Source organism: Saccopteryx bilineata, chromosome 5 (genome assembly GCF_036850765.1).
Source record: "Saccopteryx bilineata isolate mSacBil1 chromosome 5, mSacBil1_pri_phased_curated, whole genome shotgun sequence".
Lineage (NCBI taxonomy): Eukaryota > Metazoa > Chordata > Mammalia > Chiroptera > Emballonuridae > Saccopteryx > Saccopteryx bilineata.
In genome coordinates this window covers 1,385,251-1,410,524 of record NC_089494.1, presented here as the reverse complement: position 1 = coordinate 1,410,524, position 25,274 = coordinate 1,385,251, and the positions used below count along the sequence as shown (strand labels likewise).

General features: G+C 52.5%; 2 protein-coding genes across 3 annotated transcripts; both read right to left on the bottom strand.

The window, feature by feature from the left end:
• Nucleotides 1-17,202: 17,202 nt before the first annotated feature.
• COPS9 (COP9 signalosome subunit 9) lies at nucleotides 17,203-19,803 on the bottom strand. Its single transcript, XM_066279741.1, has 3 exons — nucleotides 19,662-19,803; nucleotides 18,414-18,486; nucleotides 17,203-17,479 (listed from the first exon to the last, which is right to left on the bottom strand). Exons 1-3 carry the CDS (start codon nucleotides 19,722-19,724, stop codon nucleotides 17,442-17,444), a joined length of 174 nt encoding a protein of 57 aa, XP_066135838.1. The 5' UTR covers nucleotides 19,725-19,803; the 3' UTR covers nucleotides 17,203-17,441.
• Nucleotides 19,804-23,251: 3,448 nt separating this feature from the next.
• Nucleotides 23,252-24,627, bottom strand: OTOS (otospiralin). Of its 2 annotated transcripts, none has more exons than XM_066280786.1 (4): nucleotides 24,559-24,627; nucleotides 24,190-24,304; nucleotides 24,081-24,107; nucleotides 23,252-23,491 (listed from the first exon to the last, which is right to left on the bottom strand). In XM_066280786.1, the coding sequence occupies exons 2-4, from the start codon at nucleotides 24,260-24,262 to the stop codon at nucleotides 23,307-23,309; spliced, it is 285 nt and encodes a 94-aa protein (XP_066136883.1). In that variant the 5' UTR covers nucleotides 24,263-24,304; nucleotides 24,559-24,627; the 3' UTR covers nucleotides 23,252-23,306. The 2 variants fall into 2 exon arrangements, with proteins under 2 accessions (XP_066136883.1, XP_066136882.1); XM_066280785.1 differs by lacking the exon at nucleotides 24,559-24,627 and adding an exon at nucleotides 24,424-24,533.
• Between the last annotated feature and the right edge of the window lie 647 nt (nucleotides 24,628-25,274).

Genomic DNA, 25,274 nt, shown 5'->3' with positions numbered 1-25,274 from the left:
GTGCCCGTTAGAGAAATGTGAACTGGGATCCTTCCCACGTGACGGCCGGCTGCGGCTGGCGCTCCTCCCTGAGACGGGGCTGAGACGGAGCATTCGCACGCGCCACCGCGGGTACACGTCTCCTTGGGCGCGCTGCAGTCTTAGCGCCATGGAAGCCATCGTAAGCACTGCTGACCCAAGCCTGGGGAGCCCACTGTCTGTCCCCACGAGCCTCCTGCCTTTCCCGCGGGCTACGGGGACTTGTTACACAGAGAGTTTGCTGAGAGGCTTTCCAGCTTCTATAGCATGTTGCTCATTAAAGTGCGAATCTCTTGTCATCCACCGGGTTATTTTATGCTGTTTCAAATCAACAACCTGTGCAGCGTCCGTTTCAGGCAAGTCTGTGGGTTCCCGTGTCGTGTGTGCAGTTAACACTGACCGAGGGGGAACGCCCATGCCTGCTGTTTTGTAAGAGTAGCTAGGGGAAGTGCTCCCCGGGCAGACATAGTACCTGTCCTGGTCGTTCCTTCACGCAGAGGAGACGCAGACCCTGCAATGGCATGCGTTCAGACATTCCAGTGTTCATAACTTGCAAGTGAATCCCCTCAGCCTTCCAGGCCAGCTCCGTGTCCTCCGCGTCTAACTGTGTCGCCTATTACGGCGTTACCAACAGGGTTTGGAACACGGCATTGGGCTCCCGCGTCCAAGAGTCCCAGGAAAGATTTTTCTCCACCCTCTGGCCATTGTCCCACATGAGCCTCTAGCTTTGGGTGCCCAGCCACTAAGCTGAGCCAGAAGACCCTGGCTCTTTGTCAATCCTCATCCCGAAGATGGAAAAATATTGATAAAAGAAACATCAAGTATGGCCCTGGCAGTTGGCTCAGTGATAGAGCATCGGCCCAGCGTGTGGAAGTCCTGGGTTTAATTCTTGGCCAGGGCACACAGGAGAAGCGCCCATCTGCTTCTCAACACTTCCCCCTCTCCTTTCTCTCTATCTCTCTTCCCCTCCTGCAGCCAAGGCTCCATTGGAGCAAAGTTGGCCTGAGCGCTGAGGATGGCTCCATGGCCTCCACCTCAGGTGCTAGAATGGCTCTGGTTGCAATGGAGCAACACCCCATATGGGCAGAGCATCGCCCCCTGGTGGGCATGCCAGGTGGATCCCGGTCAGGCGCATGTGAGAGTCTGTCTCTGCCTCCCTGCTTCTCACTTCAGAATAATACAAAAAAACAAAACAAAACAAACAAAAAAAAACCCATCAAGTAATATAACACATGGCTGAAAGAAAATAACCGAGACCTGAAAGCAAATGGAGAGACATACCATGTTCATGGATGAAAAAAAAATTCAATTTTGTTAAGGTGTTCATTCTCCCCAAATTGATGTATAGATTTCAAACATTCACAAGAAAAATCCCGGCAGGTTTTAGAAATGGGAAAACTCCAAGATCTTTATAGAAAAGAAAAAAGTCCTAGAAAAGTCAAAACTATTTTTGAGAAAGAAAATAACATTGAAGGATGTCCACTACCTGATTTCAAGAACTACTATGAATTTACAGTCATCAAGTCAGCATGATAGAACAGAATATACTATCATCCAGAAATTGACCACATATAAATGGTAAGTTGATCTTCGAGAAAAGTGTCAAGGTAGAGAAAGGATAGTCTCTTCAACAAATAACCCTGGAACAATGGAAATTAAAAAGGCAACTTAGAGTGAATGTAGTGTGTGTTTAGGAGAAGCTTTTAATATTTTAGCAAATACTGTGTTTGCTGTAGATTCTTCTTATTAGAATGTTCGTTCTGATACAAATTTATTGAGCTACAATTTATCTACTAATGTATAAATGATACAGTTTTGTAAGCTTTGTCAAAATAATGTAGTTGGGCAATACAGCCACAATCAAGATCAAACATTTCATCATCCCTTAAGATTTCTTATTGGCCGTTTGCATTTTCGCCACATCCAGAAATCCTGCTGCAGATGAAAGCAATGTTGTCGCTGATTGGGAGCTCAGAAGCTAGAGAGTTTGTATTGCATTTGAAAGGGAAATCAAGCACTGATTGGGATAACCATGAGCTCCTTGGAGAAGAGTCACTTCTGGTGGAGGTAACCTTGCGGTGGCGTGGGGAAGACTCTCCCATGAGAAACATTGAGATACATTCTATCTTGTGGAGGCTCAGAATTTGACTTTAAGTAAGACGTTGAGAAGTGGGCATTTGTTGGATGAGTTGTGGGCTCGGACTGTTCTCTCTTTCCTAGATGGTCCTTGTCAACACCGCAGAAAACAGTTGCCAACACTATCTGCCCTTCATGTCTCCTGTTTTACCTTTTGAGGGCCTGTGAGCTGCTCTTCTGGTCAGCTTTCCAAAACTGCAGGAAGACCTCTAACTGTCCACTCACGTTGGGTGCCTTCTCCTCACAAGATGAGGATGGCCAAGATTCTGACTATGTAAAGAGACAGGAAGGGAGTGAGACGAGTTAGCATCAATGCATAGTTGTGGCACTCTAGTTGTTCATTGGCACTCTAGTTGTTCATTGGCTGCTTCTCATATGTGCCTTGACCAGGGCGCTCCAGCCAATCTAGTGACCCCTCGCTCAAGCCAGAGACCTTGAACTTCAAGTCAGCAACCATAGGATCATGTTGATGACCCCTCGCCCAAGCTGGTGAGCCCACGCTCAAGCCGGCAACCTCGGGGTCTCGAACCTGGTTGCATCCCAGGTTGGTGCTCTGTCCCCTGCGCCACCCCGGCTTGGGCAGCATTCACATGTTTTAAGTCTCTCATATTAGCATCTGTTTCTATCTATTCCCTTTGTTTCTTGTTTCTCTGTTTCTCTTTCCCTTTTCTCTCTGGGGTGAGTTATGCGTTTTAAAGTACTTCCTTTTATATTCCATATTGATATTTTAGCTAGTGTGGTAGATAGCTCCCCCATGACGTCTATAACCTAATTCCTGTGATCCGTAGATGTTACCTGACATTGCAAAGAGATTTTGCAGATCTGATTAAAGTAAGGATCTCTTTAGAAACAGAGGTGATCGGGGTGGGTTTTGCACATGGCAATATGAATTTTAGAACCAGACTGTAAATTACACAAATAAAAAGCATGGGATGGCATTATCTCAGTTAAGTTTGGGGAGAATTGAGACTTAATACAATGTTGAGGTGGCCAGTTTATGAACCTGGCATATCCCACCATGTTATTTAAACCTGCTTTGGTTTCTCTTAACAGGTTTCATGAGAAAAGGTTTTACACATACTTGGTAATGGACATTTGTATGTTATTTTAAATATCACTTTCGAAGTTTCATTTCCTGGCTGTTTGTTGTTGGTACATAGAAATGAAATCAATTGTATATATTGGTGTGGTATATAACAAGTCTTCTAACTTTAATCATTTCAATGAATTATCTGTAGCTCCTCACAGATTTTCTATGTACACAGTCATATCCCCTGGTATGAATGACAGGTTTTTATCCTTTCTTTTCCAAGTCTTATCATTATTGTTTCTTTTTCTTGCTTTTGTGCACTGGCCAGGATGTCCCGGGGGCAGGGGAAGTGGGGAGAGGGGACCACCTTGTCTTCTTCCCATTTCAAGGGAAGCCTCTCAGTAAGTCACCAGGAAAGATGTGCACTGCCAGCTTCTTGTAGCCGCTCTGTATCCTGGCCTCTTCCAGATCAGGTGTGTGTTTGTTTTCTTCTGTATCTATTGAGATCCTGTGACTGTCCCCTTCGTTCTGTCCCAGTGATGAAGAACACTGACTTCCAGACATTCACCTGGTCCTTCTGGCCTACACACGACTGTGGATATAATATCATTTTTTAAAACTGATTTTAGAGAGACACAGAGAGAGAGAGAAGCATCGATTTATTGCTCCACTTATTCATGCATTCACTGGTTGATTCTTGTATGTGCCCTGACCAGGGACTGGACCTGCAACTTTGGCATGCGGAGGGGAGCCCTCACCAAGTTACCCAACAGGGACTATCATTTTTATATATTACTGAATTAGACCTTCCAATATTTTTCGTAAATTTGCATATTGTTGATTGAGAATAGCATATACATATATATATACATGTGTATATATATTTTAATGTGTATATATATGTATGTATATGTATATAATGTATATATGTGTATATATATTTTTAATGACATCCTTTTCAGATGCTGTCATTAAGATTATCCAGGCCTCATGAGATAACATGGAAATTTGTTCCTCTTTTTTTTATTCTCTTAAAGATTTTTGCGTAAAATCAACATTATTCCCCCTCCCCCCCCCCCCGAAGTATTTGGTAGATTCACAAGCAAAGCCATATGATCCTGGAGTCTTTCTCATGAAGAGGTTTTAAAGTCTGGATTAAATTTCTCAAATAATGGTAAGATGCTCAGGTCTTCCCCTCCTTTGGGGGTGGGTCGGTTTTGGTAGGTTCTACTTAACTCCGTCAGAATGTCAAATTTACTCAAACGGTGTTATTCACGGCATTCTCTCATAACTGAATCCATGTTTTCGGGATCTCGGGTGATAGCCCCCTTTCTTTTCTGACATCAGCAATTTGTGCCTTTTCTCCTTTATTCTTGGTGTTTTGTCTGATTGTTTTATCCAGGAGAGGGAGTTAAACATCTCTCATCTAACTGTGGATATATATTCTTCTCCTGTAAGTGCCCATTGTCCCCTTATATCTATTTGTTGTAATGCTGTTGGGTGCTTGCGAAAGAAACACTGTTTCACATCTGCTTGCTGAGTCACATTTGGTCATTATGAGGGTCCCTCTTTGTCTCAACGAGTGCTTTGCGTGTGGAGCCTACTTCATCTGATACTAGTTTAGCTGCTCCAGTTTTCTTTGCTGAAATGTTAGTTTGCTATTTATATATTTCCCTCACTTTTATTCTCAACAATCTCTTATCTTTGTATGTTTAATGTCTCTGGTAAACATCACATTGTTAAGTTTTGCTCCTTCAACCTGTCTAATAATATTTATCTTTTCTGATTGGAAACTTCAGGCCACTTACATTACACGGAAAGATTTAGGTTTTGAGCATACAATGTTACTTAGTGCTTTCTTCTGTCTTGCCTATGTATTTCCCCCTCTTTCCTTCCTTCTTTTTTTTTTTTTTACATTGATTGAAGAAAAAGTTATTCCATAATTTTCCTTTATATTAGCCTGAGCATTTTACATCCTTTTCCTCCTTTTTGTTCTCATGGTTGCCAACAAGTTACAGCTTGTATTTCTGAATTAAACACAGCTGACATTAGTTAGTATTTTTATTTACTTCCTGAACAATGCAAAAGCCATAGGTCGTTTTAACTCTACTTACTCCCTCCTGAATTCCATACGTTTGTTGTTGTGGATTCTAATCCCTCTATTTTAATCTCTCAAGCATTTGATAAAAATTATTGTTTATTCAGAGATCTCAATATTCATGCCCTTTCCCTTGATCTTCATTCTTTCTGTCATCTCTGAGCTTCCATCTGGGATCAATTTCCTTCTGCCCGAAAACCATTCTTTGGTATTTCCTCTAGTGGTGACAAATTCTCTCAATTTTAACTTGCTGGTTAATGTTTTTATTTCACCATCATTCCTTTTCCATTTAACTTCTTTTTTTTTAATTGAGAAATAATCGTCACAAGACAAAATTTATAATGTTGCCATGCTAATGTGTACAACCAAGTGTTGTTGTTTTTTTTCAGGATATTCACAATGTTGCTCAGCCCCCACTGCGACCTAGTTCCGGAATATTTCCCAATCCCGCCTTTCCCCAGTCCCTGGCTACCACTAATTTATTTTCTGTCTCTATGGATTTGCCTATTTTGGACATTTCATATAAATGGAATCATACAATGTGGCCTTTTGTATCTGGCTTCATTTACTTAGCATACCGTTTTCAAGGTCACCCATGTTATATTTTGTATCAGAACTTCGTTCTTTTATGGCTATTATTCCATTGTGTGAACATACCAAAATTTTTTTATATATATTCATCATTTTTTAGACATTGAGCTCACATCCACTTTCTGGCTACTATGAATAATGCTATTTATTATGAACATTTGTGTAGGAGGTTTTATGTGAACATATATTTTCAATTCTCAGGAACATACCTAAGAGTGAGATTGTTACTGGGCCCTAAGGGAACTGTATCAACTTTCTAGAGCGGTTGTACCACTTCTGCAAGTGTATCAGCAGTGAGGGAGGGTTCTGATTTCTCCACAGCCTCCCCAACACCTGTCACTCTGTATCTTTTAGGATAGCCATCCTGACAGGTGAAGCCGTGTCTCAGTGTTTGACATGCCCTTCCCTGAGGACAAATGATGTTGAGCATCTCCTGTGCTTATCGGCCATTTATTTGCACATCATTTTTGGAAAAATGTCTACTCAAGTTCTTTGCCCATTTTCAGATTTGGTTGTTTTGTCTTTTTGTTGCTGAGTTGTATGAGTTCTTTACATTTTATGGAGACTAGATCCTTATCAAATATGTAATTTACACAGATTACCTCCCATAACATGGGTTTTATTTTCACCTTCTTGATAGAGTCTTTGGATGCAAAGAAGAGTTTAACTTTGATGAAATTCAGTTTATCTATAGACATGTTGTTGCTTATGTTTCTGGGTATCATATTTAAGAAACTGTCGATTAATCCCAAGTCATGATGGTTCACACCGATCGTTCCTTCTAGTTGAATAGTTTTATCGTCTTAGCACTTGCATTCAGGTCTTTGTGCATTTTGAGTTAATTTCTGGATATGGTGAGAGGAAGAGTTCTTAATTCATTCTTTTTTTGCAGGTGGAGGTCCAGTTGTGCCATCACCACTTGTTGACAAGATTATTCTTTCCCCATTGAATGGTCTTTGCATCCTTGTTGAAAATCCGTTTTCTCTAGACGTGGGGGGAGATCTCTGTGCTCTCAGTTCTGTTCATTGGTCTAGATGTCCATTCATTTGCGAGCAGAGCCCTATTTTGATTACTGTAGCTTGGTACAGAAATCAACACTGAAACCAAGAAGTGTTGGTCTTCTTACTTTGTTCTTTTTATAAGACTGCTTGCTTATTTAGGGTCCATCTCTGCCTCCTCAAAAGACAATGGGAATTTTGATAGGTCTGGCACTGAATCTGCACATCAACCTGGGGAGTACTGCCATCCTAACATTATCAAGTCTTCCAGTTCATAAACCCGTGTTTCCATTCACGTACATAGATCTTCCTTAATTTTCTCAATGATGTTTTACAGTTTTTCTGCACCTTTTGAGAGGATCCTGCCTTTTCCCCTTTAGACTGTTTCTATAGTGCATCATGTTGATTGATTTTTTTCATGTTCAGCCACACTTGCATTCCTGGGGTAAATCTCACCCGGTCATGCTGTAAAATCCCTTTCATGTTGTATGGATTTGGCTTGCTAGTATTTTGTTGAGGATCGATGCTGCTATGTGTATAAGAGAGTTTGGTCCACAGCTTCGTTTTCTTGTGGTGTCTTTATCTGACTGTAGCATCGGGACAAGACAGGACTTACGGAATGAATTAGGAAGTGTTCTCTTCTATTTTTTTTTTAAGAGTTTGAAAAGGGCTGGTGTTCATTCTTCTTTGAATACAGAATTCACATTAGAAGTTTTTTGATTCCTGACTCAAATCTCTTTGTGATTAGGTCTGTTCAGATCTGCTATGTCTTCTTGAGTCAGTTTTGACAGTTTGTCTGTTTTTAGGATTTTTTTTTTCATTTCATTCAGGTTACCTAATGTGTTAGAATACAATTGTTCTAATATTCTCTTATAATCCTTTATTTTTTTTGTAGGGTCCGAGTCAGAAGTAACATGTCTGCTTTGACTCCTTATCTTAGTAATTCTGCCTTTTTTGTCAGTCTAGCTAAAGGTATGTTTTGTTGATTTTTTTTCCCCATAGAACCAACATTTGGTATCATTGATTATTTTTTCTCATTTTTCTCCTAATTTATTTATCTCGACTCTAATCTCTACTATTTCTTTCCTCTGGTTTGCTTTGGATTTAGTTTTTTTTCTTTTCTTAGTTTCTTAAAGTAGTATGTTAAATTACTTGAGCTCTTTTTTAAGTGTTGGTTTTCAGAGCTACGACTTCCTCTCGCAGCCCCTCTGTCCCGGAACCCCTTCAGCTCTGCAGTGCTGTGTCCCCAGGTTCACCGGCCTCGAGGTGCTTTCTTTCTGTTTCCATCCCTGTCGCTGTATCTCCGTCTCTCGCCGTCACTTCTGATTTTCCCATCTTTTTATCTCTCTATGCTTTACTCTGAATATTTTCTGCTGACCTGTGTTCCAGGTGAGGTTTTCTCTTCAGCGGTCTCTAACCTGCTGTCAAACTCACCTGAGTCTCTGCCACGCCGGCTCCGCTGGGAGCTGTCGCGTCCACGGCGAGGGACGAGGTGGTCCCTGTTTTCCACACCGTGGTCAGATCCCACTGCTCCACCTCCTCACCGACGGCCTGAGAAACAAGCTCGTGTCCGATGCCCCTGGGAGGACCGGCCAGAAACACAGCTGCGTGAAGGGGCGTGGCCTTCGAGACAGGGCCCGAGGACTCCTCAGAGAAGAAGCCTTTGGCTGTGGACAGGGCTCAGGGCTTACCTCACTTGATCATTTAAACCAGGGGTCCCCAAACTACGGCCCACGGGCCGCATGCGGCCCCCTGAGGCCATTTATCCGGCCCCTGCTGCACTTCCGAAAGGGGCACCTCTTTCATTGGTGGTCAGTGAGAGGAGCATAGTTCCCACTGAAATACTGGTCAGTTAGTTGATTTAAATTTAGTTGTTCTTTATTTTAAATATTGTATTTGTTCCCATTTTGGTTTTTTACTTTAAAATAAGATATGTGCAATGTGCATAGGGATTTGTTCATAGTTTTTGTTATAGTCCGGCCCTCCAACGGTCTGAGGGACAGTAAACTGGCCCCCTGTGTAAAAAGTTTGGGGACCCCTGATTTAAACCTTACCACTATGCTACAAAGGCCGTATTATTATTTTCTCTTTTTAAAGGTTTTTGTTACGGACTGAACTGTGTCCCCCCCCCCCAAATTCCTACGGTGAAACTCTCACCCCCAATGTGACTGTATTGGGAGGCAATGATGTCACTCAGGCAGGTCCCTCATCCCACGGGAGTCGTGTCCTTGTAAGAAGAGGAAGGGACAGCCTCCGGGCGCACAGAGAAGAGTCCCTGTGAGGACACGGTGCCCAGGCGGCGTCTGCAGGCCGAGGACAGAGGTCTCACCAGACACCAGCCCTGCCTGAGCCTTGTTCTTGGACTTGCAGCCTCCAGAACTGTGAGGAATAACTTCTCGTTGTTAAGCCCCCTGTCTGTGCTACTCTAGGGTGGCAGCCCGAGCTAGGACCCTTTTCTTTACAAAAATAATTCCTGCTGTACAAGGTACATATACACAAGTGCACAGGTCTTAAGCGTTCCGTTTGGCGAGTGCTGACATGCAGCCGAGTAACCACCCCCACGTCTCCAGTCAGCTCCTCTCCCGCCACCTGCGCTGACCCTGACCTGCACCCCTGGACCAGCCATCTCTGCACAGGGACTCCACGGGAGGAGAGCGCGACCGGTCACTTCCCTCGGTGTCGCGGTTGCGAGGCTCACACACCACACCCTGTAGTGTATCCCTCCGCCTGTGGCTGGACCATTCCTCAATGGCACCTTCGAATAGAAATGTTAAGTTTTTTTTTTTTCTAAGCACAACCTTCATTTGTGCAGACGGAAAACGGAGGCGGGGAAGTTGAGTAACTTCCTCCCAGAGGGGTCAGACTGCGTCCCGGGCCTGGGCGTCCACTCCAGGGCCAAGCCCCTCTCTGCCCGTCCCCAGGACGTTGTTTGTTCATCGGCTGGCTGAGCACCGCCTACCCCCGGGGACGTCCCGAGGACGGAGCGCTGGATGCCAGGCTGGCTCTCGGGGGTTATTATTACAGCCATCAGCACGATGCTGGGCCAGGAAAACACAGCTCGCTGCTCTGAGCGCCCCTTCCCCGGCCGGGTCAGCGGCGTTCCTGTCTCAGCAATGTTCCAGCGCGTTATTTCAACATTGACTTAACTGCACTGGGCACAGTTGGGGACAGGAGCGAACCTTCCAAGTGACAGGATAAATTAAGTCTCAGCAAAATAAAATGTCACGTTGACTCAAACAGAAAAAAAAAAAAAAAAAAAGAAAGAAAGAAAAAACAAACCAAACCAAACCACCATCCACCATCCAAGGGCTGCAGTGAGAACAGATCATCCCGGTCCCCCGCCCAGGTCACAGGTCCTCGCCAAGAGGAGGGTCCGTCCACCGACCCCCGAGTGACTTTCAAACCAGACAGCTTCGTCACCACTGCCCTGCAGGGAAGGTTCCAGCCGAAATCTGGAAGAGCCTGGCTTACTTACCTCCTTCAGGGAAACTCAGGCCACCGCGGGTCAGCCAGGCCCGACTGGACAACTTGTCCACGCTCGGGGACTCAATCGTGAAAGTCCCTCCTTTAGAGCTCAGGCAGCTAGTGGCCCTTGACCGTGAAGGCCAGGCCTTCCTTCTCTCCTTCTGCTGCAAACCGGGAACCAAAGAAAGTGGAGTGGGACCCCCGTTTGGGGGCAGACCCAGCAGACCGGAAGAAAAGCGACTCCTCCTCCCCAGCGCCCCTCACCACTGCTGGGGACCCCCTTGCCCACTCCCACAGCCACACCACTGGCCACGTGCCCCTGACCCCAGGCCCTGTGCACACCTGGGCTCCCCCCCACCCCCGCGCCGCTGCCTGGGGCTCACCTCCAAGGGCATCCTCTAGGGCAGTGGTCCCCAAACCCTGGGCCACGGACCGGTAACGGTCCGTGGGCCATTTGGTACCAGTCCACAGAGAAAGAATAAATAACTTACATTATTTCCGTTTTATTTATATTTAAGTCTGAACGATGTTTTATTTTTAAAAAATGACCAGATTCCCTCTGTTACATCCGTCTAAGACTCACTCTTGACGCTTGTCTCGGTCACATGATACATTTATCCGTCCCACCCTAAAGGCCGGTCCGTGAAAATATTTTCTGACATTAAACCGGTCCGTGGCCCAAAAAAGGTTGGGGACCACTGCTCTAGGGTGCAGCCTGCTGCCTGCTGCCTGCTCCCTGCCCATACACTTACACTCTGCATTTACAGCTCTTCATTCACTGTCCTGTCCACGGGACCATGAGCCCGAGCTTTGGTGAAACATTCACACACACACACACACACACACACACGTACCAGCACAGCCCGTGGGCCTAGGTGGGATCTAGAAGGAGGTGCCTGAAACTGTACACGTGTGTGTGCACACGCATGTGTACTCTCTGAAAAACGCACCTGCACGCATGCACGCCACACAAGGCCAGTCCTGCGCGAGGGAGACGAAGAGGTGTCGGGTAGCAGCGCCCGCCTGTCTCACCTGCCCTCCCAGGGCCTCCGGGGACCCCTCCGGGCAGCGACAAGGCTGCAGTGCCCTCTTTCTGGCAGCAGCACGCCCACGGGATGCACATCCATTTTCCTTCCGGGGTTTTCACGAGGAAGGAAACCCTGCGAGAAATCCTGCCGTGGCAACGCCAGGCCAGAGGGTACAGGTGCCTTCAGTTCTCATCACCGTTGCCACCGCGCTGCCCAGAAGACGGTGACGTCCCCCGTCCCCTGATGTACGGAAGCCACGTGCCCTCACCAGCAACGGGCTGCATTGCGTCACCTGGAACATTTGCCCTCAACTGAGTTGAGCGAGGTTACTGCTTTCTTGACGTCTTATCAACTTGGTGTGACTCTGTGTCCCTTTAAACACCTGTCCGGTGCCTCAGAATGGGCGGTTCCCGAGGTCCTGGCCCCTCCCCGCCCTCCAGCCTTGCTGTGTGAGCCACCGGTGCCCCCGCTGAGAGCCTGGAGCCCACAGGGAGCCCAGCAGGACCCGGGACTCAGTTATCCTCAACGTCCTCACATGCTGCATAGGGTCCCTTTATTTACATGAAGACATTTATTGAGCACCTACTACGGACTCTCTGATTGATTATAGGGACAGAGAAACCAGCTCTCCTACTGCCATAGTCATGCTGCAAGTCAGGGGACTCACCTGGGCTCCACAGCCCTGCCCACCACCTCTGACCCTTTGTCATCTCCGCAGAGTCACAGTGCTGATAAAAGCCGGTAAAGCCATCCTTAAAGTGGTTCATTCTGTGACCCGGGGTGGGGGGTGACAATGACTGACACACTCACGGGCAGCTACAAGACCTCTGAGCGGGACTGTGACCATTTAGCACTGACCCGGGCTAGGTTCTGGGCATGATGTGAGCTTCAGCTAGCTGCCCACGGTGGCAGAAGCCACTCGTTCCCATGAGCCTGTCCCCGGGGAGGGTGCGGGGCAGGCTGTGCCCGGACTCTGTCCCCTTCACCTTTGTGGAGGCCCTGAGTCAGACTCCTCAGGTCCCTCGTCAGAGGAAAGGCCGGCCCCAGAATGCCTGTTTTCGGCCTCCTGAGGGACAAAGGGGCTTTTTGTTTGAGCACCTTTTCCCTCTTGGCTCCAAGCAGAAGTCACAGCAGTGAGATCTCTAAAATCAATAACGCGGCCTTTAAAAAATGTGACTTGTTTGGGACATGCCCTAGCCCACCTGCTGTTTGTCCAGGGAGTCAGAGGTCCGTCTCCTGTCCCTGGCAGGTTCTCGAGCCCCAGGAAAGGTGGCAAGCCCCTTCCTACTGGAACAAACAGACGGTGCAAAGGTGACCGTGAGGTGAACGCTTTCCCTGCCTGGACAGGACGGGAGAGGCCTGAGGGCTGATGACATTCTCAAATAGCTGAAACACCAAAACAGTTGCACTCTGCTATCCCCTCCCAAACCAAAACAAACCCCGTCTAACCCTGTGGTTAAGAAACAAGCTCTTTCATCAGCATGCTCACTTCTGAGACCCTGCAGCTTAACAAGGGTCCCAAAACACTTGATGTTAGTAGAAAATATTCCCCAAATAACCCATCACAGCTATCGAGGGGTGTCACCCGTACAGAGGGGTCCTTCCACAGCCCTGAGACACTAAGATGCTGCCACCCTCTCAGCCAGAAGCCTGGCTGCTGATTGGCGGGATGGGGACTTGGGCGGAGACCAACAGAGAGCGGGCCCAACAGAGGCCTTCCCCAGCGTGTGCCGTGGGACACCCAGCCCCGTGAAGGGCTGACACGGGGGCACGGGCCCTGCCGGGACCACCTTGTCCACAGGAACCAGGGACAGAGCAAGACACAGAGGAGGCGGTCTAAGTCCAGGGGTCCCGGAGCCCTGGGCCCAGCTGTCTGCTTCCAGCCCGGCGCTTCCAAAGCTCTCCCACCAACGCCTGCTCTCACCTCCGGGGATTCTAACACACACGCCCGTTTTCCCCGGAGCCCCGAGGTCCCCCTGGGCTCAGCCGACTCTTCTCCAAGCAGCCATGCTTGGCTCTCCTCCCGTCCCACAACCTGGCTGGTGGCCGAGCCCGTGGCCCTCCCGACGGGGCGGAGATCGGCACACGGGTCTGTGACGGAGGAGAGGAGGGACAGAAGCGAGAGGATGGTGTCAGTGTAAGCGAAATGGTAGCGACGGCGGCGAGAGTTCTGCCCAAGGCCTCAGCGCAGACAGGAAGACCAGCCAAAGCTGCCGTGTCCTAAGGTCACTGGGCCGTCACCGGGCCATGACGGGGACAACAGGTTACAGGGAGGAAGGAAGTCCGTCTCCTGGCCTCCGGGATCTGTGAAGGCGAAGGGAGCCAGGGCTCAAACCAGGGGTTCTCCAAGTGTGCGCCAGGGTGCACTGGTGTGCCCTAGATTTCCAGGTGTGCCCTGTGGTATTCCAGAGAAATATGTGCCTGTTGGGGACCAAAACCAACAGGGTTTCTGGAGTTTAGATTTTGGGGGGACAGAGGTGTGGGGAATTGGCTGTAAGCTGACAGTCTGCCCAACCCCCCACCTCACTTGCCTGATTACACAAGGCTGTTAAGCTGTGGCGCTGGATTGTTTACACTACCCCCCATGTTCCCCGGAAAGACTGGAGGCAAGTTTCTTCTATCCTTTGTTTGGTGTCAAGTTAAGATGACATGTATGGTGGGGGTTTTCTGCACTCAACATAATTAAGAGTAAAAAGAGAGGAACTCTTCAATGTATTGATGAGGATAAAGAGAGTTTGCCTTTCAAATATATGCCCAGACATTGAAGAAATTGCTAGGACACATCGGGCTCATGTTTCTCATAAACACAAGAATGAAAAAACTTAACACATTTGCGCCAGGACCTGCCGAATTTACTAAATCTAAGAATGTATCTGTATATATAAAAAGATAACTTGTCGTTTTTAAAAATTTTTAACCCCTCTTTTTTATAAATTCTAAAAAACATAACTCAAAAACTGTAACAAAAATGTTTTTTAATGTTAGAATAAATTTAATTTTGTCATATTTATTTCATTTACCATAAAAGCACGCTTGGACTTTATATTTTTTTCTTTAATATTTGACTTATAACATATTTCTCAGAAACTTGTATATAGTGCGCCTGCAATTATGTGTAGGACTTTAAATGTGCCCAACTTCAAAAAGTTTGAGAACCGCTGGCTCAAGCACTTGAGCACATGCAAATATGTGCAGAAGATACACACACACACACACACACACACACACACACACACACACACACAGGGGTTGCCATTCACCAAACTGCTTGCACTAGAGCAGGGGTCCCCAAACTACGGCCCGCGGGCTGCATGCGGCCCCGAGGCCATTTATCCGGCCTCCGCCGCACTTCTGGAAGAAGCACCTCTTTCATTGGTGGTCATTGAGAGGAGCACATTGACCATCTCATTAGCCAAAAGCAAACCCATAGTTCCCATTGAAATACTGGTCAGTTTGTTGATTTAAATTTACTTGTTCTTTATTTTAAATATTGTATTTGTTCCCATTTTGTTTTTTTACTTTAAAACAAGATATGTGCAGTGTGCATAGGGATTTGTTCATAGTTTTTTTTATAGTCCGGCCCTCCAACGGTCTGAGGCACAGTGAACTGGCCCTCTGTGTAAAAAGTTTGGGGACCCCTGCACTAGAGTCTCAAGCCCTAAGGTCCACAGAGGAGCTTCTGAGTCCTGAGACCCTGGTCTGGAAAGGACACGCCAACTCTTTGCTGGGCTCCCCTGTGCCGCTGGGTGACCGCGTCATCGCCTGTCTTTACCTCGATCACTCCCTCCTGCTGAAGACCTGAGACCCGGGAACTAGAAGGGACCTCGGGAACCAGGGGCCTCCTTTACCAATGCGGAAACTGAGGCCCAGGAAGGGAGGGGGCTGACCCCGCAGGACCCCACAGAGACAAGTGGGGGGATCGCCAGCAGGTCTGAGCCGTCCCAAGTGCAGCACAAGCCCCATGGACTCTTGTGAAACTCCTACGATGATCACAGGGCAGCGATTTTCAACCTGGTGTGCTGCAAGGGTTTGCAAATGTGCAGTACCTGCTCTGTCAGGGGCACTGACCTCTTTTCCCTTACGTCGTCAAATGACAGCGGTCAACACAATAGCCATCCGGTGAGAATGAATGAAAATTATATCTATTTTTTTCCCCTAACAGACCGATAAAGATGTTTTTTGGTGTGCTGCAGAATTTGAGTCATCAGTTTACACGTGCATGAGAGGAAAAAGGTTGACAATCACTGCTGTAGGATGACCAGTGGTCACTAACGACTTCCCCCAAACACCCACCTGCCGCCCCACAGAGCCTCCTCGGCCTGTGCTGGGCCCCGTTTAGGGAAACTGTAAAAACTGCCCGTGAATTAGGCGTAAGAGCAGGGCACTGAGAAAGGCCGCTCCTTGTAACCAGCCTGTGCTCTGCCCTGCGGGTCTGAGCTGTGACCCTCCCGCACAGGGACAAACCTGCCACCTCCAGCCCAGGGCGGGGAGGGCTTGGCTGAGGGTGTTCAGCCGCACAGCCCGCGCTTGTCCCAGCTGTCTTCCAGGGACGCTGCCCTCGCTCAGCCTGGGGCTGCGGGCCCCCGGCAGGACAGCCCACCACAGGGACAGGCGGGAAGGCCACTCGGCACTCACAAAAGGAGGCGGCGGTGACACAGCCTTTCCCAGCCTGCCCTGGTCTCCACAAAGAGGCCACCGAGACGACGCCCTGGGCGAGGTCTCACGGGGAGGTGGGCATTGCTGAGTCACCACTAAGTGGCACTGCTTGACTCCGACCACGGGGGCTGCCACGTCCTGCCGCCCGGGCGTTTCCTGGGGAGGTGGGTCTGGAATGCTAACTCATCTGAACTCGGACGGCCGTGAATTGCTGAGCTGAACCCAGAACGCGGCTCTTTCACTCCAGGTCTCCAGCTGTCCTGATGCTCCGGGCTGCAGGTTTGGGGAGCGCGGCTGATCCGCTGTGAAGCCGGGAAACCGAGGCCCGACGCTGGTTGAGGAACCTGCAGGCCCTGCACTGCTGACGGTCTCACACGAGCCCCCTTCACGGGCCGCCCCACAGGGTCACTCGGCAGTGCTCACAGGAAAGCAGCGCACTGACTTCAGCTGACATTGTGCTCCTCGCTGCACGCCCACACGCACGCACGCGCAGAGTGTGCTCCTCGCTGCACGCCAACACGCACGCACACACGCGCAGAGTGTGCTCCTCGCTGCACGCCCACACGCACGCACGCGCAGAGTGTGCTCCTCGCTGCACGCCAACACGCACGCACACACGCGCAGAGTGTGCTCCTCGCTGCACGCCAACACGCACGCACACACGCGCAGTGTGCTCCTCGCTGCACGCCAACACGCACGCACGCGCAGTGTGCTCCTCGCTGCACGCCCACACGCACACACGCGCAGAGTGTGCTCCTCTCTGCACGCCAACACGCACACGCACAGAGCAAGCGCCTCACTGCAAAGCCAAGACGCATGCGCACAGTGTGCTCCTCTGCACGCCAACACGCCCGCCCGCGCAGTGTGCTCCTTGCTGCACGCCAACACGCCCGCGCAGTGTGCTCCTTGCTGCACGCCTACACGCCCGCGCAGTGTGCTCCTTGCTGCACGCCAACATGCATGCATGCGCAGGGTGCTCCTCTCTGCACGCCAACACGCACACGCACAGAGCAAGCGCCTCGCCGCAAAGCCAAGACGCATGCGCACAGTGTGCTCCTCTGCAGGCCAGCACGCACATGCAGACCAGCGCGCTTCTCCACCTGTCAACACGTCCGTGAGCACGCACGCCGAAAGGGACGTTTGGGGACTGCAGGATTCCCTCAGAAATGAAGAAAATCACCCTGAAAGTGATGACATCCTTTTTTTTTTTTTTTTTTTTAATCGCAGTGAGGACAACAGCTGGTCACGTTCAAGATTAACAGGCAGGCCTCGGCCACCCGGCTGAAACCGGCCCCCAGCGGGGTTCCCCATTCCTTCATCTCACGAGTTCCCACAGTTCTTCAGAAGCATCCCTGCTGTCCCGAGGGGCTCCACCCCAGGCCCATCTAACAACGGCTGGGCTGCCCCCACTGCTGGACGCCTCACTGGATGTCATCGTCATCGAAGAGGTCTTCAAAATCTACATGAACGAACAAAACTAGGCATTAATGGGACACACAAGGTAAACGACTGAAAACCTCAAAACGAATTATGTGGTCATTCACAACGCACAGGAAACACTGGACAATCTAACTAAATAAAGGGCTTCTCCCAGGACAGAACCTCGATTTTACTCGACTGGGGCTGAGCTGCAGACCAAGGACACTGTGCTGTCCAGAGCAGAAGGCACCCTGTCCTGTTTCTTCTGAGATGACGATCTGAAGAAAGGCACCGGGTGTGTTCTGGGCCACCTGGCGACCACCTCGCGCCGTGACTGTGCACCGGGTCCCGCCAGCGTCCCCACCTGTGCGCGCACCAGGCCAAGGCCCCGCTCTGTCCCCTTGGAGGTGAGGCCCGGCAGCTAGCTGACAAGACAAGCCCCCGCCCCACCCCCGCACTGCTCGCCCCGAGAAGAAAACGGGGGTGGTGGGAAGTGGGGGAAGGCCGGAGCCACGTGAGAGCGACTCCCTTTCAAGGAGGAGTCCGACCCACAGTCACGCTCAGGAAATACAGCCTAGGTCCTGTTCCCCCTGAAGAAGCACCACCAACTCAGCACCGCTTTCTGCAGTGGACGGACAAGTCAGGTCGTTTCCTCCTTCCGTTCACTTTCTTATGTATTTTCTATTCCCGACCAAGGCCGTGTCACAAGCGTCTGGCTCATCTCAACGCCTGGAATGTAAGCCTGGGGGCAATTTTATGCTGCTGGGTTTTATTTTCCTCTGAATACAGGGGCTGACTGCCAGTGCCAACAGCCACGCTGCATCTGACACAGAGGACGCTGTGTTCTGAGAACGGCACAGGACCTGGCTTTCCTGTCCCATGATCCAAATCACTCGTGTCACAACGTCGCTCCACTGCACAGCCCGCCGGAGACACGCTCTGATTAAAACTGGCACCCAACCCCGCACCCTTACCATTAAAGAAGTCCGCGTGAACGGCCTTTTCATTGGCTGCCAAGTCCATCAGGAGCCCGGTGCTGCCTCCGGCCTGCGGAAGGGAGAGGTCAGGAATGTCAGCAGCGTTTTCAGAAAGAGGGGCCACGCCACGCAGGAGGAAAGTGAGGGGCAGAGAACTACCTAGGTTGGAGCCCACATTTCATTCCAGGTGAAGATGGAGGTGAGAATTTTTCTGAAGGTCTCCTCGGCTCCTACACTCCTGAACTCCTCCTTGCCTTTCAGACAGAGTCCCGCCATTGCTCTAACACCACTTCTCTGTACACACCTCCAGCAGAGGTTCCAAACCCCACTGGGCATTGCCACAGAGGCCCCGCATGTGCGCACTACACGAGCCTGAGGACTGCTCCGCTCTGGACGGCTCCCTGCTCCGTCTGAGCCGGAGCTAAACCATTTCCCGTGGGTTTCGCGCCCCCTCCCCCGGCCCACTGCCACTGCTTTAGGATGGCAGTAAAATCAAGACGGTCAGAGCTGGGCAACCCGATGGGTGTGGGATCTGGGGTCTCCTTCAGTGTTGCAGGGTGCGGGGCTGGGGCAGAGCCCTCCGAGGCAGCCCCCCCTGCACCGCTGGCCGGGCCCTGCTGTGCCCTGACTACCGACACTCCCGGGGCTTCTGCTGCACCCTGCCCAGCTCTCACCAGGTGAGCGCCTCCCGTGTTCCCCCCAGCATGCTGCTCTCAGCACCCGAGAGAAAAGCCCAGGAGTCCCCACCTCCTCCCTTCCCCATCACCACAAGCCATGCATGCGGACTGTCCCCCCACTTCTGGGCTGGGCAGGGGCTCGTCTGTCCCCCCATGGACAGGTGTCGTCTTCACTCTGACCCCCTTCGAGTCTCCTGTTCCCCACACTGCACAGCGGAGTCCGTCAGCACCCCGCCGAGGCTGCACGCTGCCGAGGGCAGTGGCTTGAACACAGACCTGGGCAGCGAGGTCAGTGCTGGGCAGCGGGGTCAGGGTCAGGGCCAGCGCCCCTGGAGAGTGGGTGCGCGGCCCCCGCAGCCCAGCGGGGGAGCCACGCATGCCTCGTGCACGACGTGCCCGCCGCCTTCTCCTGCTCCCTGCCCTCCCCGCTCTCGCAGGCACCGTGATGTTCAATTCACGACAGCCAGGACCCGCGGCGGCCCGGACTCCTTCCCGCACCCCCGCCCACGGGGCCCCGGCCGCCCGCGCGGCTCTCCCAGCCTTCGCCGGGCCCGCAGCCGCCCATCACCTCGTCCAGATCCACGTAGGGCCCAGCTCCCTCGGGGAACATCTCGTCCACCGCCGGCTTCATCTCCCCCGCGGCGCTCCGGGCGTCCGCGGATCACTTCCGGCCCGCCGCCCGCCACTTCCGGTGCGCGCCTCGCCGCGGCAGGTCTAGACGCCGGAGGACCGCCGACTCTATGGTTTCCCCCTGAAGCAGGTGGACTGGACCCACAGGACGGAGCCCTAATCTTCTCTGGAGTGGACCGACGACAGGGGTTCCCGCCTGCCTGTCACGGCGCAACGGGAGCTGCTCAGTGACATCCAGGTGGCCCGGGGCCACAGACAGGTCAGCCCAAAGGGTCTGGCACAGAGAGGTGTCCAAGAAATATTCATTAGAGAGTGGGAAGGGTTAACAGAGTGGGAAAGGCAGCCCCAGAATGGGAGAAGAGGTTTGCCAATCATGTCTGATATTAGGATTAATTCCACACGCACAACGAACGGAAACTCAACAACAACAATAATTTTGAACCCCATTCAAAAATGGGCAAAGAACTTGAATACACATTTCTCCAAAGGAGATACGCAAATGACCACCAAGCCCACGGAAAGGGGCCCCGCAGCACTGACCACCAAGGGAAACGCAAATCAAACCACAGGGTACCACCTCGCCCATCAGGACGGCCGCTATCAAACCCCAGAAAACAGCAGTGGCAGGAGGACCTGGGGCACCTGGAACCCTGCACACGGGGACGGGGATGGAAAACCGCGTCGTCCTGGTGGGAAACAACAGAGGTTCGTCCAAGAGTAAACAGACGGTCACCGTGGGGTCCAGCAGCCCCGCCTCTGGGTCCAGACCCCAAAGAACTGAAGGCAGATCCTTGAGATGATTTGCCCACCTACGTTCTCGGCGGTATCCATCACAGTAGCCTAAACACAGAAACAACTCAGCTGTCCATCAACGTGGACTACGGTCCCCCAGGACACCTGCGACGCGGGCTATGGCTAAAGCTTTTCATGCCAGTAGCTCCAGAGTGGAGTGTTGAGGGGAAGCTGAGGAGGTGGGGGGGTCCCCAAGGGGAGGTGGGGTTCCCCACATGATTTGATTGAGAGGGGACGCCGAGAGTGGGGGTACAGGAGAGGACTGGACCTGTTGTGTGCTGAGGTCGCCCGGAAGGGAGGCACAGCCAATCTGAGTCCTAAACACTGGAGTGAGGTGTCCCGGGGGCTGTGGGGTAGAGTGAGGTGTCCCGGGGGCTGTGGGGTAGAGTAAGGTATCCCCGGGGGCTGTGGGGTGGAGTGAAGTGGAGTGAAGTGTCCCGGGGGCTGTGGGGTGGAGTGAAGTGGAGTGAGGTGTCCCGGGGGCTGTGGGGTGGAGTGGGGTGTCCCGAGGGCTGTGGGGTGGAGTGAGGTGTCCTGAGGGCTGTGGGGTGGAGTGGGGTGTCCCGGGGGCTGTGGGGTGGAGTGAGGTGTCCCGGGGGCTGTGGGGTGGAGTGAGGTGTCCCGGGGGCTGTGGGGTGGAATGAAGTGGAGTGAGGTGTCCCGGGGGCTGTGGGGTGGAGTGAAGTGGAGTGAGGTGTCCTGGGGGCTGTGGGGTGGAGTGAAGTGGAGTAAGGTGTCCCGGGGGGTGTGGGGTGGAGTGAAGTGGAGTAAGGTGTCCTGGGGGCTGTGGGGTGGAGTGAAGTGGAGTAAGGTGTCCCGGGGGGTGTGGGGTGGAGTGAAGTGGAGTAAGGTGTCCTGGGGGCTGTGGGGTGGAGTGAAGTGGAGTAAGGTGTCCCGGGGGCTGTGGGGTGGAGTGGAGTAAGGTGTCCTGGGGGCTGTGGGGTAGGCAGCTGATATTTACCCCAGGGGGGAAGGTTCGACTGAGGGTGACTTGGGAGTGAGTGAAGGTTTCTTCCTCTGAGAAGAGTGGATGGTCCGCAGGGACGTTTATGACGGATCAGTGCAGCCCAGCTGTGTGTCCCGGGGTAGCTGTGGGTGCTGCTGATCCCTGAGAGCGACCTAGCTCTGGCCTGGCCAGGGCACCATGCAGCCTGCCCAGGAGGAAGGCACCCAGAGTTGTGGTCCTGGGCAGCCTGTGGCGAGGCAGCTGGGGCTACCATTCCACAGTGTTTGTCCTAACGGGGGACATGAGAGTCCAGTGGAATGTGAATGCTGACACACACGTGCACACGCACACACATGATTGACAAGCAAGTCACTAGCAGGCAGACCCTGCTGACAGGCTGTCCTTTATCTGGTCTGTTTGGTTGAGACCCAGTGGCCCCCAATGGGAACTGAAGATTGATCTTCATGCCCAGCTGTTGTAGGAAGCAGAACTTGATAAACATTGTAGTTAATTCATGGAAACCAGAGTCAAACTGCCTCCAGGGAGGGAAAGAGAGACCAAGAAGACGTGTTGGCTTTCCCCAGAGGTTGGCTAGGCCAAGTCTTCCTCTTGAGAATTTAACCGGGGCCACGGGGAGAGAAGCCAGTTTGGTGACAGGTAAAGGTGAAAGGGCAGGAAGCCTCGTGGTGGGCTTGAGCAAGTGGGTGGCCACAGGAGGCACCAGGCCCATGCGCTGGGCACCGTAGCCACCTCCCCTGTTCCAGGTTTGTCGTAGCTGGGCTGGTCTGTGGCTGGGTCCTGACGAAGTCCTCCCACAGCCCCACACTTGGTCACTGGGAGAATTCTCATGATAACCGCCTCGCTGCTTGAGATAACGTGTGAGGTTCTGAGCAGCAGCCGTCACCTTGGTGACCTTCGAGCACCACCTGCCAATACTGAGGGGCAGCTCACAGAGCCACATCCACGCCCATCACCGTATCCACCCCAGTATAACGTGTAACACGCGTTTCACAAAGCCCTGCGTGTTTCTGATATGCTGTAACCGTTTCTGTCGTTAGATGCTGGTGCAAACACCAGTATCTACAGTTCAATGGACCACACTTTGTCATTTTATTTTGATGGAAAACCTGGTGGTAGCAGCTCGTTAGGCCAGTTTCTGATGGGATGTGACCTGTGGGGTCACATAGCATTACTCTCGCCTGGGAGGACTCATCAGCTGCATAGTGGCCACTCCTGTGCAAGAGGATGGTCCCTGAGACACTGTCCACACTGCCTGCCCGTCCTTCTGACTCCCGAGTGTGCAGGGACACTGCCCAGGCCCCCAGCCCTGCCTGCCTCACAGCCCTTCCTCACAAACGGGGTTCTTGCTGCCGTGATGTGAATGGCCCTCAGGAGTGTGCCAAGTGTGAGAGGTGGCCGTCCAGACAGGGCCTTCAGCCCCAGGGTGGCTGCTGCTGGTCTGGCTGCTGCCCAGCCTTGTGGCCAAGGGCAGGGCCTCTGGGAGTGGCTGTCTGGATGGGTCTGAGTTCTGTCCACAAGTCAAGCTGCCCCCTGGTATCTCTTCTCAGTTTCTCCACCTACACTCCAGGGGACCTGTGGCACCCCTCCTGGGGGCACCATGAGGATTAGATGGGAGGGTGGCACGAAGCAGTGAGTCCTGAGCCGGAGCTGCTGCCTGATACAGACACATCCACCCCTGGTCAGAGCGGCAGCTCAGTGTGTCCGCTTGCAAAGGTGAGTTAAGTCCCGAGCACAGCTCTCTCTCGAAAGAAAACCACAAGCTTGTGCTGTGCGTTTTAAGTCAGGAGTTTATTGATGAGGCTGGGGCGCCAGGCTGGGGACCCTTCAGTCCTCCTGGTAGGGGACGTGGAAGCCCAGCGTGGTCCCCAGGGGGAAGTGAGCAAAGAAGGTGCGGGCCATGTCCTCGATCTGGGGGTAGGCCCCCAGCGTCTGGAAGTACTGCACGTAGTTCCAGAAGTCCGAGGTGGAGAAGGGCCAGTAGGGCATGGCCGGCAGCTCGGCGTAGGGGTCTGCAAGACAGATCAGGAGCGTCTGGCTCCGGGGCGGGGCCGCCGGTCCTGCCGGAGTCACCCCCACCGGGGAGGTCGGCAGGTGGAGGCGCCCAGCAGCACCGGTGCAGTGAAGGGACCCTCCCGGCTGGGAGGGCAGCCTGGGCCGTCCCCGGTCCTCCGGGAGCCTCCTCATCCAAGGAGCACTGGAGGATGCCCTAGGCCCTGCCCTGCCTCCGGGGTGGGGGACAAAGGAGGGGTAGGAGGAGGGCTAGCCCTGTCCTGGACAGACTGAGCGGGAGGCGTCACTGTGTTAGGGACATGGGAGAGTCCTGGGGGGGGTGGTGTTTCAAGTCAAACCACACACGCCCAGCCTGGGAATCGATATGTATCTCTCTACCCAGCTGGGATTCAGGTCCAGAGGCTCAGAGGGTCCCAACGCCCGGCAGAGACTGGCTCCCTCCCGCCGGTGTGTCCCCACGGGCCTGGAGGGTACGGCCTGAGGAAGGGGCTCCGTCTCCAGCTCACCCAAGGCTCCCCTCCATCTTCTCAGCCCCTCTTCCCCCCCCCCCACGAGAAAAGAAACAGGAGGCAGATGCTATATATATACCTGCCTCGTCCTGCACAGGCTTGGCCCCTGCAAAGGAAGGGGAGAGCAGTCACTCCGGAGGGCGTCGGGACAGGGCCCCGCCACGCCCCCAGCCCCGAGGGGCACTCACCTGCCAGAGGCCCCAGCAGGAGGCAGAGGGCCACCCCGGGAAGCAGGCAGCTCTTCATCTTCCCCAGTGGCATCCCCACCAGCCGACTAGAAGCGACAGGCTCGCTCAGGTCCACCTGCAGCAGAAGAACCAGAGGGGTGAGGCCCCCCCCTCCCTCAGGGCCCCCACTCGTCCTGCCGCCCCCACAGCGGGCAACTCCTGGAAAACAGCTCTGGTAAAAGGACGGCTTCTTACTGTTTTCACAGCAAGTTCCATTTCAGTGGCTTCAGGCCATTGTTTGGAGGCTACGCCCCCCGTTTTCTTGGCCTTATTTAATTTGAGCGGTTGAAGGAACTGCGTTCCCCCCACAGTTGCCCCGTCTGAGGTTACCTGGCCGCTCCTGTCCCCCAGCCTCAGCCCGCAGCCCGCTGGGCGTCTGCCGCCAGCTCACAGGCTGCTCTTTATAAAAGGCCGGGACAAGGACGGGGACGACGTCACCTACGGGAACTGTCAAGCTGAATTCATTTCATCTCCAGCCAGAGCACTGAGGGCTTTTCTGTGACCCTGCTGGTGGCAGAGTCCCAGGGGTCCACTTTTGGAACCTGATCCAAGGATCAAATTGGGAGAAAAACATCACACAGGCCTCTTCGGAGGGGTTTTAGGAACCAGTTCAACAGTAGTGCTCGAAATAAAGCCAGCCCCTCTCCACCAGGAGAGAGAGCTGCTCTACGTCTGATGTTGGGGCTGAGGTCCCCGCTTACAGGGACAGGGTAGTCACAGAGCTGCCCCTGGGGGACAGGGAAGCAGGACAGGACCCCCCACGCCCGGGGAGCCGCTGGCAGCTCTGGATCGGAGGGCGCCACAGGACAGGCTGAGCCGAGTCACAGGCAGGAAGCGTGGGTGTCCAGCCCGACTTCGCGTCTGCAGACCAGCGCCTTCACACTTACGTAAGCACAGCGGCTGAGTCTGTCTTTGGGCAGGCTGCTGGTCTAGGTCCCTGAACACCATCGGGAACACCAAGGGTTTCTGTGGGTCGGCTCCTCGATCACACCCATGACAGTAGCCACATGCCTCAGGGACTTGCCCTGAGAAGTCCCATCATCCGC

What these genes read in the sequence shown, in the direction of transcription:
- COPS9 (XM_066279741.1), bottom strand. Translation starts at nt 19,724, where the DNA reads ATGAAGCCGGCGGTGGACGAGATGTTCCCCGAGGGAGCTGGGCCCTAC. An exon ending in CCTACGTGGATCTGGACGAG is followed by an intron (nt 18,487 to 19,661) that starts GTGATGGGCGGC and finishes TCCCTTCCGCAG; the next exon opens with GCCGGAGGCAGCACCGGGCT. An exon ending in TCACGCGGACTTCTTTAATG is followed by an intron (nt 17,480 to 18,413) that starts GTAAGGGTGCGG and finishes TCGTTCATGTAG; the next exon opens with ATTTTGAAGACCTCTTCGAT.
- OTOS (XM_066280785.1), bottom strand. Translation starts at nt 24,444, where the DNA reads ATGGAACTTGCTGTGAAAACA. An exon ending in TGGAACTTGCTGTGAAAACA is followed by an intron (nt 24,305 to 24,423) that starts GTAAGAAGCCGT and finishes CTTCTGCTGCAG; the next exon opens with GTGGACCTGAGCGAGCCTGT. An exon ending in CCTGCTGGGGCCTCTGGCAG is followed by an intron (nt 24,108 to 24,189) that starts GTGAGTGCCCCT and finishes CTTCCTTTGCAG; the next exon opens with GGGCCAAGCCTGTGCAGGAC.